Raw genomic sequence first — 18,789 nt, forward strand, 5'->3', positions numbered from 1 at the left:
TCTCCTTGCCAACAAATATCTATCTCCTTCAAGATTAGGAACACATATGCTCTTGATGCAATCAGTTCTCTTTTCTCTTCTTCTTTCCCCCACCTCTCCTCCCTTTCTGTTTTCTGTAGCCACAGATAGCTGATTTCCAGAGTTGCACCCTTTGGAGGGCGAGAAAGGCGAGAGGGTGGAGACCATGGGAAAAGGGTAAAGTAACTCAGGGAAAAATGCCTTCTATCAATAGAAAAGAATCAGGTCTTTAAAAAAGACACACACATAAAGTAAGAAGATCATCTGTCTATAGTTATTGAATTTTCTTAATGATTTAGTTCATCAGGGCCAGCTCCACCATGGACATTCATTTGTCCCTGACAAGCTCTCTCTCTCTCTCTCTTCCCTGTTATGGGGATAGAATGAAGGTCTGGAACATGTGGTTGTTCTGTATCCCACAAAGAAGTGGGTTGCTTTAAAGCCTGGGGTGTTTCATAGCGCAGCAGTAGTAAACTAATCGGGTTGCACTGAATATAATGATGAGGTTGCCCTTTTGGAGTGTGTGACTTGCTTAATTGGATTGGACTATAATTGGTGCCATCAAATTTTAGAGACAGAGGCACTGTTGTTTTTCCTTCCTGTCTTTGGAAGGGTAACAGTGCACAAATTAATTAATTTTGGTTATGGGATTTGAACATAGAAGGGCTTTTTATTGAGCAGTAGCATATGTACTTCTTATAGTTATTTATTTAGAACTTTCTGAAGAGTAGTAGCACTTGAACTTGCACTGAGAATGAATGAAGCTTAATGGAGCAAAAAAAAATAATAATAAATTGAGCATTGGTGTACAGATATGAACTGAAAGCTACCATTTTTGATAGCCTTGTTATATAGTTTTTTGTTGTTGATATGTCTCTAGAATAGCATGGTGTTGTTTTGGCTTTCCACAAAGAATAACATTTTTTTTTTCTAACATAGGAAAGTACATCTAGAGTGTGAGATAATCTGTTGCAATAATTTATGAAGATATTCAAGAATCTCTTATTTTGTTAGTGGGTGGACAGAGCCACCATTTCTCTTTTCTCGCATAAATGTGCCCAAATAATGGGTTCTTTCTCTTTTGGATCATTGTGTGAAATAGATTGTTATACTGCTTTTGAAATGTTTCTAGTGTTTTTCAGTAGAGTTTGGTATCTATGCTTATCCAAATGACTTGTTTTCATTTTCCTTTTCTTAGACAAAGTGCGATTCCATTATTGAAAGGCTTTTCTTTTGCTTTTAAACATTTTGCTTTATTGTCTACTTTGGGGGTGGTTATTTCCTTCATATTGAAAAGTGCAGTGCTAATTAATCGAATATGACCATCCAAGATCAATAGTTGTCCAAGAGTGGTTCATAGACCATATGATCAAGTCACCTGAAATGCTTGTTAAAATGTAGATTTGTAGGCCCAGGGATATTCTGACACATTCTAAAGTCTAAGAACCTTTGCCTGAAACACAAGTTGGTACAAATGCCAATTATTTTCTGAGATTTGTTGATATAAGTTGATTTCCAGGTTTTAACAGATTTTAAAAACTATTTTTTATTATGTTACTTATCAACAAATCTACAGTTATATCAATCAGTAGCCTATTTTGCACATTTGAGTGAGTGTGTGAGAATGTGTGATGAGTTGCTTATTTTGTCTGCAGCTGTTCACCTTGGCATCCATACATTCAATGCATTGAATATTTGCACTGAACATTTTTTCATACTGTGTTTACTCATACTCTCTCCTATTTGCTAATACCCCCTTATTTGTCCAACAAAGTCTTTGCCAGTTTAGGCCTAGACAGTCATTTGTACTTAGTTGAGGTGAGTTAACAATCATATTAAGTTTGGGTGCTTACCAAGCACTAATCTTGTCTTAAGGTGGTGTTTTGAAGATCTGAATATCAGTTAAGACCATAGCATCATGGACAGTTTTTCTTTCTCTGATACTTTTTCAACATCTGGTCGCTGGTTGTATTTAGTTGATGAAGAACTGTTTTCTTGCTGTGGAATAATCTAACCCATGGTGGAGAGTTTGTCCCAAGGTATTTTTAGGTAAAGTTAGATTTCTTGTGTTCCAAGCTAGTAGGGACTCGGAGCTTTGATTATTATGTTGAGATTCCCCAACTGTAATTCATTAGCATTACACTTCTTCTAATCCCATTCTCTGAGAAAAAGTATATTAACAGGCATATTATATGACATTGGAAAATGTTTTCTTTAACTCAGTTCTCCTCAACTAGTTTTAATGTAGTCTTTCAAACTTGGCCGTTCAGTTACCAGAGGAAGTACACTAGAAAATGGATAAAGGAAAATGAGTCGAGGTCATGGATATTCCTAATCCCTTTAGGGTACATATGAACTATATAGAACTCTTTCTAAGTGGTATTCATTAATCAGCAATTTAGTCAAATGTGTGCATCCTACGTTTTATAAGAAATGTCAGTGGGTCCTTTTCCAAGGGAGTGAGATCATCAGATGAAGGTTCATTTGGTTTCAATGTCCCATATCCTTTTGTAAGACCTTGAAGTTGGCAATGCGGGAAAACAGGAACTCCACCCTAGCTTCATGAATTGCAGAACTGTTGTGCTGGTTTATGACCATCTGCCCATTCTTCCTGTTATGACACAGCTTATGAACTTTTACTGGGAATGGTGAAAAGTAAATTCACAGTTTTATACAATGATTTTCTGAAGAGGTCTTTGAAAGTTATGGAGTGTGCATTGTTTATAGAAGGTGTTTCCTATTGGGTCTGACTCAGTGGCAACTGCATTCATTTACTTAATTTGTTTCTAGGTTTGCCTACTGTTTCCTTTGATCCACCCAGGCTCAGCATACAAAAAGACATCCTTACGATTATGGCTAATACAACTCTTCAGATAACTTGCAGGTAAAGATTGATTTTAGATATATATTTCCTAAGTTAAGTAACTTGTTATTGAGTGAAAAATAATTTCCATACAGCATAATTGTAATAGATTTATAGTAATTGTTTATAAGTAGTGAGGTTTCTCAGAAATGATGTAATAATGAAAAAATGAGAAAGGTGTTCTCCCAAAAATTCTGCCCGATTTTGCTGGTATTTTTTTTTCTACTGCCTTCTGCCAACACACACACATCAATAACCAGTATAGTACTTGGCATATAGTATATAATAGACACTCAATAAATATTGAATGAATAAATGAAACTGAGGATAGGATACACCTTTGGGATAGAGTTGAAGAAGTATGGGGCCATATTTATAATACTCAGAGTGGTTCTTGGGCACCTGTTGAACTTTTTTCAAGAACTTTATTTCATGATAAAATTCTGACTAGATTCACAGTTAAATATTTAGCCCTTCATATTACTGAGCGCCTGTTCTGCACAGGTAATGAACTTCCACACTCTGGCTCGATATTCTGGAATGCCTCTCTTCTCACTTGCTAGCAAGAAGCCACGCAATTATTGATTTTTCCTAACTGGGGAAACAGCCTCTGTGCCAAGAAGAAGAGGCCTTTAAATTTTGCCTTTCAGCCCCTTCCCAGTAGGAAAAGTAGAAGACCCTTGGGTTTAATGTAGTGATTGTGCAGAAGCTTGTCAGGACCAGTGTGTTTTTGGCAGAACGATGGGTGGAGGTAGTGTTGCCCTCTGAGAAGAGTGCTGGAAGGCCACCAAGAGCCTTGGGCAGCTTATTGCCATTGTTTATGATCATTGAGTATCAAGTGTTCAACACAATGACACAGATCTATTTTAGACTGCAGAGTGTAAAGGATACCCTAGTACATTATCACTAATACTCAGCCCTTGGGGGGAAAAAAGCACACTAACAGGTGCTGCTTCTCTAGCTTTGCTATTTCAAGATACATTTCTCAGTAGATTTTCCTCTTACCCTCAACAAAAAAGAATATTTAAAGTCCTCAAAGATTTCATACTCCCTTTTTGAACTCTGAGTAAACATTTTTTTTATGTTCTGAAAAAGCTATGAAGTGTGTTAAAAGTAACTTCGTGACTGTAGCTGCAACTTTGTGGAAATTTCAAGTTCTTTGAAAGAAGGGTCGATGATGTTACTTTCTTTTTAACATTGACTCTCTTCCTTGGGACTTTGTAGAGAAAATGCTGCAATAAAAGCAATCTGTGTTTTAATGCACTCCTTACAAGGTTCTACGAGGCTCTCAAACATTTGCACCCCCTTCCTTCCTAACCTCACTTCTTACGTTCCTGCTTGATCGCTCTTATCTGGCCATTCATGCTTCCTTGTCATTCCACTAATACTTCAGATATGTACCCATCCCAAGGCCGTTACACTTGTGTTCCATCTGCCCAGAATGCTATTCCTTCCAATGTCCATAGGACCGACTTCGTTAAGTCCCTTCCTCCCAGAACTCTTCCCTTTCATTTTTGTATCATCTATATTTTGTCTATAGTACTAATCACTATTGTTTAAAAAAATACAACTTAAGTACTTTTTTAAAATTTTTCTGCTTTATTTACTTTATTTACTTTTTTTATTGCTTGTCTCCTCCAACTAGACTGAGATTCCATAACAGCATTGATTTTTGTCTGGTTTGTTCACTGCTGTGGCTCCAGTTTTTAGTAATGTTGGGCACATAGCACATACCTAATAAGTATTTGTTGAAAGTATGAATTAATTAATTAAAATAAAAAACCACAGGAATCTCTATAAGTGATTGCTGAAGCGAAGTCTATGACATTTTGTCATTTGTTGATATAACCTGTTATTGTTAATAGAAGTCCGTGTGACTCTGTTGAGGAGCCTATAGAAGTTTGAGAACTGGACCTTCTTAGTTTTTTTTTGTTTGTTTTTATAGAAACAGTCTCATAGTATGGCATTTTGTGTTAATATTTTCCTGGAATTAATTTTCAGGGGACAGAGGGACTTGAACTGGCTCTGGCCCAATAATCAGAGTAGCTCTGAGAAAAGAGTGGAGGTGACTGACTGCAGTGACAGCTTCTTCTGTAAGACACTTACAATTACGAAAGTGATAGGAAATGATACGGGAGCCTACAAGTGTTTCTACCAGGACATGGAGGTGGTGGCCTCGGTTGTTTATGTCTACGTTCAAGGTAAGTGGTTAAAAGAGATTCATTTCCCACATTGGTTTACCAGCCATAAAACACAATAGGCACAAATTAAAATCGGAGCACAACAAAAGGCTCACCCTAAAGGCTCTTGGCCAACAGGAATATACAAAACTCTTCTCTCCAAGGCATCGTCTGAGAATACGGCGTGTTGATTTGGTTTGGAGCTTGCGCTCTGCTCCGTCTCTTTTGCCCAGTTGGTTTCATTCTGATCTTTTTTATAGGGACAATCTGTGTTCATAATTGGCTGTGGAGATTTATATAAAACCTTCTGATGGTTGAGAAAAAAAAACCTCAGAAATACTTGAAAAGGAAGATTCAGAGTGAATTATGGAGAGGTTTCTGTGGAGAGATAGGTTATCTAGATCAGTGAGAGATTTTCTCAAGAATGCACAGGGAGACAGCCCCAGAAGCAGGAGTTTTTGTACACAGGGACGTTCCTTTTCCCTCTCAGACTTTGTAATAAACAATTCCCATACTCGGGTGCAGTGAAGGTGCTGCCTGGAAGGGCCTTTGAGGACAGTGTTGTTTTCCATTGTTCGTGTGGTCTGAGATCTCGGATAATAGGCCACATCTTTCTAGAGTTTACAATTTGGGATTGACACTGTGGAGGCCAATCTAACATCCGTGTCAGATAAAATACAATGTTACACGTGTCCAGTATTTATTATATAAATTATCCTTTCTTTTGTTGTTTCAAAAATCTTCAACTACCCGAATTTTCCCTGTGAAATCTTGATTTGACTAATGAGATATCGATGATCATAATCTAGAGGAATGTGTTATATAGTATTTTGCTTGGATGTACTAAATACCTCTTTTTCAGTGAAAATGAGCTTTTTAGACATTTTATTTATAACATTTATATACCTCTTTAAATTCCCAAGGATTTGAGGTAGGCGAAAATGGGTTCGACTATTTTCCCAGAAGCATCTTTTACAGAACAGGAATTTTGTCATCTTTGGGAAACATACTTGCGTATCTCCACTTACAGTGGAAAAGTGGAGACTGTATCAGAATAACAAATGTCACTTCTGGGCTGTAGAATATTCGAGAACTCTTGTTGTCCAGGATCGTCGCAATCCGAGGTAGACCTCTGTGCCCTCCTCCGCCCCTCTGCAGAGCTAGAAAGAGACAGTCTCAGTCAGCTCTTCGACAATTTCTGGCTCCTTTTGATCTGGCAGTGTTGGGAGCCCAGGCTTTCTCAGAAGATTGCGAGGATTTCCTGCTTTCAGCCTGTCTGGAAATAGACTACAAGATGAACCTCTCCCATAATATCTCCTTATTTCCTTCTCCCTGGAGTCAGGAAACCTGGAGACATGTGAAAATTCATTTCATGAGTTTCAGTAAATATTTTATTTTGAGAGGATGGGTGGTTGTTTGGGTTTCTTTTGTTTATTTCCTTTTCATAGGATACTGAAATAGAATTGATTTACTGAATAGTTTTAGTCTTACGTCAAAGGGGTTAATGTAGCTTCCAAAAGTTTCTGTAAAACAAGCAAAAAGGCTTGCTCTGCAAGCAAGCTATTTAACATTTCCTAACATATGGATGAAAAGTAGGTAATATTGAGAAGTAACAAGCCCTAGCACTGTTTATTTATATATTGCTCATCTTTGGTATACCATCAAATTTTGCTTCCTGCCTAAGAGGTAAGCTATTCAAGATTTTGGTCATAAAGCTTAACAATGGGAAAGAAAACACTGAAGTATTCCCTATGGACAGCCCTTTAATAGCCCCTCTGGTCCCTACCTTGCTTCCCTAGCCTTCTGACCCCATTCCCTCCAGCAATGGATGGAGCCAAGAAGTGGGTCCTGGCCTTGCAAGATAATGGCTGTGGCATGTGGCAGGCTGGATTGGCTGCCTTTCTGTGCTTTCCAGCTGGGAAGGAAATCAAACTTCTCTTTCAGAGAATTAGTTGCTTTTGTCCTCTTTGGTTTAATTAACTCTTCCTTCACGTGAACCAACCATCATGAAGAGCATCGAAAATGCTAAGTCAGGTGTGTTGGTCATAGCAGTTTGAACCATTATTTCCCTTGAAGTTTCAAGCATGACTTCACACCACATCAACTCTATCTCTGCAGCATGGAGGAGTTTCCCAGCAGTGTATTAACATTGTATGAACGATGTTCGGATGATATTGAAATCTCTATTGTTTTCTCCTTACTCTTTGCCATGATAGATTTTTTTCAAGTTTTTGTCACTGAAGATATTAATGACTGCTAAATATTAAACTAAATGCAATAACATTAAACATTATTTTATTAAAAACTCACCCCTAGTCTTCACAATTTTAAAATACCCACATAAAACAATTCAAAATTGTTAGTTATTTCTTGTTTATTTTAAAGGTCTTTTTTTGGACCCATTAATATATTTTCATTATTTGCTCCAAGAAAGAAAGCATAAAAAATTTTAACCTCAATAAAACTCAGTAGGTAAAGTATAAAGACTTAACTTTAAATTTACTTGAAAATTTATATATAAAAAATATGTATGTATATGAAAACAGCTAATGAAAAATAAAGAAGTATGCTCCTTCATTTTGAAAAATTATAATGATCAGTCTGCTTAAATGTGGTTCCTATAAAATATACTAGATTGATGATCCTTGTGACAAGAGGCAATCCCATTCTGAGAGCTTTCTTTTATATTTTCATGCACACACACACACACACACACATGCACACCCCCTCTAGGGTATACTTGGAGCCTGATATCTGCCAGCAGACTGACTATGGATTCCTTTGCCAAGTGTGAAGTGTCATTCCCAATCATTTACTTCTCAGGTCAGAGTTTATGAACCTGAAAGATAACCAACATTTTTAGTAAATGTCCTTAACTAAAAGAAATTAATTTTTTTTTTTTTAGATTATAGATCTCCATTTATTGCTTCTGTTAGCGACCAACATGGAGTTGTGTACATCATGGAGAACAAAAACAAAACTGTGGTGATTCCATGCCTTGGGTCCATTTCAAACCTCAACGTGTCACTTTGTGCAGTAAGTTACATCTTCAATCATCTCTTATGTTTCCATCATTTAAGCTAATATTAAGATGGCTAGTGCCTGACCAGGCGGTGGTGCAGTGGATAGAGCATTGAACTGGGATGCAGAGGACCCAGGCTCGAAACCCCGAGGTTGCTAGCTTGAGTGCAGGTTCATCTGGTTTGAGCAAAGCTCACCAGCTTGGATCCAAGGTCACTGGCTTGAGCAAGGGGTCACTCAGTCTGCTGTAGCCCCCCAGTCAAGGCACATATGAGAAGGCAATCAATGAATAACTAAGGAACCACAGCAGAGAATTGATACTTCTCATCTCTCTCGCTTCCTGTCTGTCTGTTCCTATCTTTCCTTCTCTCTGACTCTCTCTCTATCTCGATCAAAAAAAAAAAAAATGAGTAGCTTAACATCAACAATGAGATGTAAAGATCCTTTAGGAAAAATCAAAATGACAATAAATAAAACCAATATGTATTCTTAAAAATGTCCATTTTTTAAAGACATCATTTCACATGATTTCACTTCTGGATAGCACTTGATTAAATATTTAATATTCCTTTTTCTACCTAGAGATATCCAGAGAAGAGGTTTGTTCCTGATGGTAACAGAATTTTCTGGGACAGCAAGAAAGGTTTTACTATTCCCAGCTACATGATCAGCTATGCCGGCATGGTCTTCTGTGAAGCAAAAATTAACGATGAAAGTTACCAGTCTATTATGTACATAGTTGTGGTTGTAGGTAAGAGGACAGTTCCTTCCTACATCATTATTATCAAATAATAAAGATTCTTGTATTAATAGCCTGCAGATTAAGGCTTAGGGTGAAGGACAGGGATTTGAAAAATGTATTAACTCAGGACATGGTGTGGGACAACTCATTATCTCTACTCTTTTTTTTTTTTTTGTATTTTTCTGAAGCTGGAAACAGGGAGAGACAGTCAGATAGACTCTCGCATGCGCCCGACCGGGATCCACCTGGCACGCCCACCAGGGGCGATGCTCTGCCCACCAGGGGGCGATGTTCTGCCCCTCCAGGGGGTGGGGGGGTCGCTCTGCCGCAACCAGGGCCACTCTAGCGCCTGGGGCAGAGGCCAAGGAGCCATCCCCAGCGCCCGGGCCATCTTTGCTCCAATGGAGCCTTGGCTGCGGGAGGGGAAGAGAGAGACAGAGAGGAAGGAGGGGGGGGGGCGTGGAGAAGCAAATGGGTGCTTCTCCTATGTGCCCTGGCCGGGAATCGAACCCGGGTCCCCCGCACACCAGGCCGACGCTCTACCGCTGAGCCAACCGGCCAGGGCCTCTACTCTTTTTTAAAATCAAATAAACCTATGTGCTTACAAGGTTTTCTCTTTTCTTGCCATGACCAAGGATGAAAAGAATACTATTAACTGAAGCATATTTTATGGAATATTGAATGTTCAGAACATTGGTTGGCATTGATTATTTTAATTATACCTATTTTATGGAAATAACAGCAGTTTACTAAAATTGGCCCCATTGGCTATTGTCTACTCAAATTTTATTACTTTTCTCTGCACTGGGCTCCACCATCTTTGAGAGCCCTGCAGGTCTGCTTTGTAAATACCTATAGCCATTTTTCTGGGAGTTCCCAAGTTTGGGAAAACCTTCAGGGAAAGATGATATGACACGTTTTAAAGTTGCATCATTTTGGGAAAAACTTGTGCCAAGTCATAGATTTGGTTTTTCTCTCACTTTCTGTTTTTTCAATTTACTTGAAAAAATCCAGGGTCCAAGATTTATGATGTAGTTCTGAGCCCCCCTCACAGAGTTGAGCTGTCTGTTGGCGAGAAGCTTGTTTTAAATTGTACAGCGAGGACTGAACTGAATGTGGGGATTTACTTCAAGTGGGAATACCCTTCTTTGAAGGTAACACTAACAATTTAAAACCAGATCTGTAAATGCTTTGATGATCAGCCCCAATGGAGTTTGCTTGAGAGAGATAGGGACCTGTCTAGCCAGATAAAATGTAAATGCCTTAATGCGTGCGCGCGCACACACACACACACACACACACTTTAAGAGAACTGTAGAACAGACCGCATTAATGGAAAAGAAGATGCAATGCCAAGAACTGTGTTCACTCTGCTGCAGTCAGGCTGTGAAGACTAGTTTTCTCTGGGGTATTACATCTTCCCAGGGTGCATTATTTCTCTGTTTGGCAAAGTCCTTGATCTATTTTTCTTTTAGGGAAATTTCTCTTCAAGATGTGGCATGAGGCACACTTCTTCTTAAACAGTGGCTCTATTTACCTGTGTTTCTGCAATTCACACCCGTCTCATTCTCACTATGTGAAGTTTAAAAAAAAAAATCCCAATTCACTTATTTCCATTTATTTCTCCTGGAACCAAATATATTTGTTGTCTACATATGTTAAAGGTTTTGATGCCTCTATTATTAGCATTAAATAGTGTTGCCAAAGGGCCAAGACTTGGTGTTCTGGGTATCTAGAAGCTACTGGGTAATGTTATGCTGGACTTTGGACTGTTTTTCAGCATCAGCATAAGAAACCTGTAAACCGGGATCTGAAAACCCAGACTGAGAGTGACACGAAGAAATTTTTAAGCACTTTGACTATAGATGGGGTAACCCGGAGTGACCAAGGGACATACACCTGTGAGGCTTCCAGTGGGCTGATGACCAAGAAGAATAGCACATTTGTCAGGGTCCATGGTAAGCTAACATCTCCTTTGGAATTATGCTGTGCTTTGGAAAGTGAGATAATTTAAATGAACTTGGGTCAGCTAGTGATTTCTATTTTGTTCATTCAGCAGATATATGTGAACTCTTGCTAGAGATGTGTCATGACCTAGAGGTCAAGGGCATATCTTGGGTTCAAATCCCAACCTTAATGATAAAATGAGACAGTAACTATATCACTAATGTTCACTAAATAGTACCTGTAGTTGTTGTTGCTATTATTGCTATAATAAACAGAGGGTTGTTATCTAAGATAGTTTTTAAATTTTTATTTTATTGCAAGGTTGAGAGTTCTACCTGAGTAGGCATGGGCTTTGCAGTTGGAGAAACTTGGACTGAATTACTTTCCGTGAAGCTTTGGGCAAATAACTTAATTTCTCATTTATTTTATTTATTTATTTTTAATGAGAACGACAGAAGGAGGGACAGATAGGGACAGATAGGAAGGGAGAGAGATGAGAATCATCAATTCTTCATTGCAGCACCTTAGTTGTTCATTGATTACTTTCTCATATGTGCCTTGACTGGGGGGTTACAGCTGATCCAGTGACCCCTTGCTCAAGCCAGTGACCTTGGGCTCAAGCCAGTGACCTTGGGCTTTAAGCCAGTGACCTTTGGGTTCATTTCTATGATCCCATGCTCAAGCCAGTGACTCTGTGCTCAAGCTGGTGAACCTGCATTCAAGCCAGATGTGGAATACTTTAGGAAAGTAAGGCCAGAAGTTAGGAGGCTAATTGCAGTAGTCCAGGTTACAGCTGATGGGTGGCTTGGACAAAGTGGTAGAAGTAGAAGTGAGAAAGGACCTGATTTGGATATACTATGGAAGTTAGAGCCAATAGGGTCTGCTTGTTGATTTGCTGGCTCTGGGAGGTAAGAGGAAAATAATGGAGGATGACTTCTGAGTTTTTATCATGAGCAACTGAGTGAATAGTGATTTTACTTACTGAGACAGGGAAGATTGAGAGAGGGGTAAGTAGAAACAGGATTGGGTTTGATCTTTTGGAGAAGTCCATCAACCATCCAAAGGAGGTATTTAGTTTATAACCTGGAACACAGAAAGCCATTCATTTAGGAGCATGTGAATGGAACCTGTGCCTGAGCGTAGAGGACAGGGTAGACTGAGAAGAGGCCCGAGGACTGAGTCCTAGGGACAAGGAGGGTACGTTTGAGGTATCACGGGAGCAGAGGAGAAGGAGCCCCCAACTGTCCTTGGGGAGCACAGAGTGAGCTTCACAAGGGAAAATCTCCTTGAATTGCGACTTGAGCACATGGTAGGCTTACAGAGTGCACTTGGGGAGAGAGAAAAGCCAGCGCAAAGCCTGGAGGTGTGGGAGGGGCTGGAATGTGGCCTTTAGCAAGATAGTGTGGGGAATATGTGAACTTAGACATCCAGGCCTTTGACTCTTCATTTGAAATGAAATAATAAGCTGGATGACCAGGTATAGACATTTATAAAAATTATATTGTTTTTATCTTATTTCAGAAAAACCTTTTGTGGCTTTTGATAGTGGCATGGACTCTTTGGTGGAAGCCACAGTGGGAGGCCGTGTCCGAATCCCTGTGAAGTTCCTTGGTTACCCCACCCCAGAAATAAAATGGTAACTCCTGAAAATCCGTGCAAAACATTGTTCCACATGAAAGAAAATCTTTAGATTGTATAACTTCTGGGTTTTTTTTCCCCCCATAGGTATAAAAATGGAAGACCCATTGAGTCCAATCATACCATTAAAGTGGGGCATGTACTGACTATTATGGAAGTGAGTGAAAAGGACACAGGAAATTATACTGTTGTCCTTACCAATCCCATTTCGAAAGAGAAACAGAGCCACATGATATCTCTGGTTGTGAATGGTGAGTCCACGCATTTTCCCTTCTCCACCCGAAAGTTATTATGAAGGGGATGACTATGTTTTCCTGAAGAGCCAGGCCGCCATTCCATTGCCTCCTGCTGCTTCACTCGCCTCATGAGTAGGCTTCTGTGTATAAGAATGGTCCAGGCCCTGGCCGGTTGGCTCAGCGGTAGAGCGTCGGCCTAGCGTGCAGAGGACCCGGGTTCGATTCCCGGCCAGGGCACACAGGAGAAGCGCCCATTTGCTTCTCCACCGCTCCTCCGCGTTTTCCTCTCTGTCTCTCTCTTCCCCTCCCGCAGCCAAGGCTCCATTGGAGCAAAGATGGCCCGGGCGCTGGGGATGGCTCTGTGGCCTCTGCCTCAGGCGCTGGAGTGGCTCTGGTCGCAATATGGCGACGCCCAGGATGGGCAGAGCATCGCCCCCTGGTGGGCAGAGCGTTGCCCCATGGTGGGCGTGCCGGGTGGATCCCTGTCGGGCGCATGCGGGAGTCTGTCTGACTGTCTCTCCCCGTTTCCAGCTTCAGAAAAATGAAAAAAAAAAAAAAAAAAAAAGAATGATCCAGAGCAGTCAAGGTGAAATGAGGTGTAGGAGAGTGTGCTCTGGACATGCTTGTTTAAGAGGCCATGCAAATGAACTGTTTGGTGGTCAAATGACAGGTTAATGTAGATGGTACCCTCAATGGCTAAATGCTGAGAATGCCCGCGGGGCTGGCTGAGAAACTTAACCTGCACCACGTTGCTCCCATCTCACAGAATTGCGCACCTGGCGTTGCAAATGTGTAAGGCTCCTCTTGCATTTTGTGGGAAGCTTCCAGTTTGACTCTGTGGTTGATGTATTAGTGTTGCCCAGGCTGGTTGGAAGCTTTTCAAATTTTGTTTGTTTTTTATTTTTAAACGGGAGCCTAGGATCTGACTCTGAGGCTGTAAAGAGAAGATATTTGTTTTTTTTTATTTAAGGATGATTTGAACTTTGTTTTCTCAAACTGAAAGATGCAAATAAGTGCTCTGGGTGGAGGAAAAAAGGGGTGTCATGGTCGAGTAAGTGCGGGTGATCTAAGGTGATGTCAAACAGTTGTCTTTATTGCAAGACTTCTCAGGACCTTTAATATGAGAATGTACATTGCCATTCTCCAAGGGAGAGACATAGAGGCTTCAAGGTTTACCAAACTTATTTGACGAAAGCATCCCTCCCCCAGTAAATTCATTAATACCATGCTCCAAACACAGTTTGGGAAATACATCTCTGTTGTAAATTCTTTGTCCTCCTTATTGGTGTGCATATTAAAACTCCAGGATCTTCTCATGTGACAGTAAGGTGTCTCCCCCTGTATCTACCACCTCCCTGTATGTTTGCTGAGGTTGGCTTTATTTCTTTGCTGGGACATCAGCTTGAGGGAGTATTTTAAAGATAACAGTTTCAAGCAATGTTCCTCAGCGGCCACTTGGGAGTAGGGGATTGAGGAGTGGCGAGAAGTTGAGAAGCTGAGAAGTGAGGTGGGGAGAAGGAAATAAACAGGGAAACCTATAAAAAAATGGACGGTGAATAATCCTACCTCATTAATTCATGAAGTCATTGAACATTTTTGACTCGCCCTAGTATCATATTTACCCGGCTGTATAATAAAAAAGCACTCAACTTTTGAAAGTATAATCTAAGGCTTTAAGTTAAAAGTGATGAGGAAAGAGTTTCAAATGAATGAGTTTAGAGCCAAAAAAGAAAGAAAGAAAAAAGAGAGAGAAGGAGGGAGCGAGGGAGGAAGAGAAGGAGGAGAAGGAAAGGGAGGTGAAGTGGGAGGAGAGGTGAGTAACTTTGGGCAAGTCATTCGTGTTTCTGATGTTTCATTTTTCTCGTGTGTAAAATAGAGAAAAACAATAGTGGTTGTGTGGATTAAATGAACCAATCAGTGTAAAACAGCCAGAACAGTGCTTGTTGCATAATACGTACATATATTTATGGTACTATATTATTCACAACCATTTTCTTTCTGTCTGTCTGTCTTGGTTTGTGAGAATGGAAGGATGAAGAGAACTATTCTATAATGTAGATGAGAAAAGCTGAGTAACAAGGGGGTGAGATTTGCACAGTCATTCAGCTTTAATAAGTGGTATTATTAGTAGTGATAGTAATTTTTTAGTAGCAGCAGCAGCAGCAGCAGCAGCAGTGGTAGTACTGTCACTAGAAGTCAGGTCTTCTGTTTCCTAGTCTAGATGTTCTTTGACAAACCAAAAATCATTTGCTTAGAAAAATGTAGGCTTTAGTTGCTGAATACTTCTATTTTCTACTTTTGCAAAGCTGATTGATAACTCACAAGTTATTTTTCCCATCTCTAGTCCCACCCCAGATTGGTGAGAAATCTTTGATCTCTCCTGTGGACTCTTACAAGTATGGCACCACCCACACGTTGACTTGCACCGTCTACGCGGTTCCTCCCCCAAGTTGCATCCTCTGGTATTGGCAGCGGGAGGAAGAGTGCACCTACAGGCCCACGTAAGTAGGGCCATGCCCTCCTTTTTCCTGCCGTTTTGCATTTCTTATCGCCAAGCTCTGCTCTGACTCCATGCGAAGCTAAGAAGGCTGTCTCTGATGAGATAGTTATTCCTCAGGCTGTGTTCGTAACCTCCTTCTACCTTTCCTGGTCTTACATATTAGATGTCTTTCCTTGGGGTACCCTGCTTGGAGATTAGCTTGCTCTCTCTTCATAGGTTAGCCCAGATGTACACCTCTCCAAATGCAGGTTCTTGGCTCACTTTGCTAATTGCCAGTCTTTGGTTTTTCCGGTTATACCAATTAACTGGTGAACACCACATCTCTTCTCCTTATCTGTGAGAAGGTTCATCTCAGGGAAGGCCTGCTGGATTCAGGGGAGCAGTAGACCTCACTGCACCCAGCCCTCAGAGGCTCAGGCCAGCTTATCAGGTTCTAACACAAGTCCAGACATCCTTAGGAAAAAAAAAAACCCACAACAACAAGCCACCTAAGTGAACCACCACCCTAAGCAGTTCACTTCCTGTTGTTGTTTTTGAGATGGCCACTACTAGATTCTTCCTCAGATGCTGACCATTTCCTACACAAAGGCCACAGTCCCACAGAGAGTACTTTAAGGAGCCCAGTGGTTTCTTAGTTTCCTTGCCTTCCTTTGAACTAAATTAACTTGAATTGTCTTGTCGATCCAATTTATGAATGGAGGTTTGTTCCCAGAATAGCTGCTTCCCTCCTGTATCCTGAATGAATCTACCTAGAACCTCTTCCCTAATTGCTGAGGCCTATTTTTAATTGGCACCAAGTCTTGTAACAAGGCGTGCATTGAAAGTCATTTCTAAGAACATGGTAGCCCAAATCTGACTCCTTTTCTTACTACTGATGTAAATTAAAGAAAAATTTAATCATAATATGATCTGTTATCGCTTTCTTATAGTCAAGCTGTCTTAACGACAAATGCATACACCTGTAAAGAATGGAGGAATGTGGAGGACTTCCAGGGGGGAAATAAAATTGAAGTCAACAAAAATCAATTTGCCCTGATTGAAGGGAAAAACAAAGTGAGTTTGAAGTTCTTTCATTTGAAAATCTGTCTCTTTCTCTCTTTCATGGCAGGATGGAAGGATGGCATGGAAGCAGGGTATTAATATTATGTGAGGAATATTGGATATTGATAATCAAATAAATCAAATGATAAAATACTGGCGGCTAAGTCAGTTTGAAAACACCATTGATTTTTAGAAGCACCATTGACTTGTTAGTAGCTTACATTACAGTAAGGTAAAACACACATGCCACTAAATCAATACATCTATTGCGAGGTGATTCTGATTTTATAATTATGAAAATAAGAAAATATATTATATTAAAACACTAGGTTTCCAAAGCCCATTTTCTGTAACGTGATCGAAACCAGCATAATGAAACCTGCATGAACTTGAGAGTGGTCAGTGCAGTGGTATGAATGCAGTAGGCATGTCAGAGCAGTTGTGGGGTGGCTGAATTTAGTCCGAATGCATGCGCGTAAACACAACCTCCATTGTTGATGGCCTGGGATTTGTTTTTTCCACAGACTGTAAGTACCCTTGTTATCCAGGCGGCAAATGTGTCAGCTTTGTACAAATGTGAAGCGGTCAACAAAGCCGGGAGAGGAGAGAGGGTTATCTCCTTTCACGTGACCAGTAAGTGCTGCTGTCCACGGGTGGGCTGGGTCTCTCCAAGCCTGTGCTAAGCTGTCTGATACTCTCTAGCCCTTGCTAGTCCTCTGAGTGCCATGGCGTTTAAGGAGAGGACTTGGGTTGCTGATTGTGCTTTTGTTTATAAATTGAGACTCCTCAGGTAGCGGCTCATGAGAAGTAGGTACATCCAGCTTCACTGGAGAGATAACAGTTTTATACCTTTATTATATCACAATTCCTGCATCATATTTATGTCTTTGTCATCAGAGCCTAGCACAATGCTGGGCTAATGGTTGGTTCCGTGAATTCTGGTGGCTTGCTGCTGACCAGTTGATAAGGCTGGGTTTTCTGGAGGCGGTTGTAATGACACACCAGCAGTGTCATCCAAATGCTGCTGTTTTTGTCTGTTCCGCTTAGTTTTCTGGCTAAGCTTTAGTTGATACTTGATAGATATTTGTAAAAATTTATTTACATTTTCAAATAATATCTTTTGGTGAAATAATATTTTTTGAAACCTAAATTGTCCAGTTTGGTTGTCTCCTTGTATTATTACATTGTCTGGGATTGCTAGAGCTTCACTCTTCTTGGTGCTTTATGTCAGTCTGAAGGCAACAGGAATACAATAGTGTGATGCCCAAGTTGAATCACTGTCTTCTAACCGCGGGTCTTACATTTCAGAGGGTCCTGAAATCACGGTGCAGCCTGGCGGCCAGCCCACCGAGCAGGAGAGCGTGTCTTTGTGGTGCAGTGCAGACAGAACGACCTTTGAGAACCTCACGTGGTACAGACTTGGCCCACAGGCTCTCCCCGCGTCTGTCTGCAAGAACTTGGATGCTCTTTGGAAAATGAACGCCACCATGTTCTCTAATAGCACAAATGACATTTTGATCCTGGAGCTCCAGAATGCATCCTTGCAGGATCAAGGAGACTACGTCTGCTTTGCTCAGGACAGGAGGACTAAGAAGAGACATTGCGTGGTCAGGCAGCTCACAGTCTTAGGTAGGGGAGGCAACTCTGGATCATCCGGAGGCTGTCGGAATGCCTTAAATGTAGTGCTTTCTGGGGCTGAATGAAGATTACTTCCTGCTAGGAGCTTATACAGTCAACTGGTGCATGCTTATCTTATTCACTGGAAGTCCTCGAGGCAGAAAGAAGCTAATAATGGTAAAGTGATGGGTTAAAAGGAGAAAACAGCTTGGTTCTTTCCAAGCCTGATGATAAAATAACTTACTAGTATCTGCAAGGGATTAGCCTGACCCAGGGAAATTTCTGCCTTATTCTTGAGCATTCGTTTATTTGAATAGGCACATATTTGTGAAATGTCTAGTATGCGTTAGGAGGATGACAGAACTTCACAGGGGTGAATAGGTGGACAGGATGAGAATACAGATAACCACTGGGCAGTCTTAGTACAGTGAGGTCTCTGTGTCTGTGAGGACAGGAATTGTTTTCTATTTTACTTCTGGCTATGCTTCGGTCACTGAACGCAGTGACACAGGCTGAGAGATCTGCGGCGTGAACAGTGTGATGGACAGGTTGTTTAGGACCCGTGAGAGCCTATGTGAGGGCCGCTACACTCAATGCCTATACCTTTGCCTCATGCCATGTGGCCCAGAGTAGTTCAAGGCCCCTGAGATGATCATTTTAGTGAGTAGATAGCTTTGTGAATCCCCGTGAAGCCACTGTGTACACCTCATCCAGCCTTGATCTTTGTACAATATCCGTGCAGCCACGGTTCTGTTTCTGGGGAGATCAGGCAAATTTGGTGAGCTTCGCCTTGTGCTAGCTCCCTCCATTTTCTCGTCTCCTTAGTGTCCCTTCCCAGTTTCTAAGATGCATGGTTTAAAAAACTTTTTTTATTGTTAGGAAGTGGAGCTCTCCAGGTTAACTCATCTATATTAAAGTTTTAATACCTCAGAGGCCTTATTTTGGGCATATTTGAAGAGATATCTTTAGACAGACACAGATGGCTT

At 40.7% G+C, this 18,789-nt stretch overlaps 1 protein-coding gene across 1 annotated transcript in view; it reads left to right on the top strand.

Annotated features, from left to right (window-relative positions):
• The window catches only part of KDR (kinase insert domain receptor), a 43,626-nt gene that overhangs the window by 1,199 nt on the left and 23,638 nt on the right, over positions 1-18,789 (top strand). Inside the window, exons 2-13 of the mRNA XM_066279400.1 lie at positions 2,809-2,902; positions 4,883-5,082; positions 7,967-8,097; positions 8,665-8,833; positions 9,839-9,978; positions 10,605-10,782; positions 12,293-12,407; positions 12,497-12,660; positions 14,990-15,146; positions 16,075-16,198; positions 16,711-16,819; positions 17,495-17,815. Coding sequence (XP_066135497.1) covers positions 2,809-2,902; positions 4,883-5,082; positions 7,967-8,097; positions 8,665-8,833; positions 9,839-9,978; positions 10,605-10,782; positions 12,293-12,407; positions 12,497-12,660; positions 14,990-15,146; positions 16,075-16,198; positions 16,711-16,819; positions 17,495-17,815 — 1,902 coding nt within the window. The remainder of the gene's footprint in view (positions 1-2,808; positions 2,903-4,882; positions 5,083-7,966; positions 8,098-8,664; positions 8,834-9,838; positions 9,979-10,604; positions 10,783-12,292; positions 12,408-12,496; positions 12,661-14,989; positions 15,147-16,074; positions 16,199-16,710; positions 16,820-17,494; positions 17,816-18,789) is intronic.

Source organism: Saccopteryx bilineata, chromosome 5 (genome assembly GCF_036850765.1).
Source record: "Saccopteryx bilineata isolate mSacBil1 chromosome 5, mSacBil1_pri_phased_curated, whole genome shotgun sequence".
NCBI lineage: Eukaryota > Metazoa > Chordata > Mammalia > Chiroptera > Emballonuridae > Saccopteryx > Saccopteryx bilineata.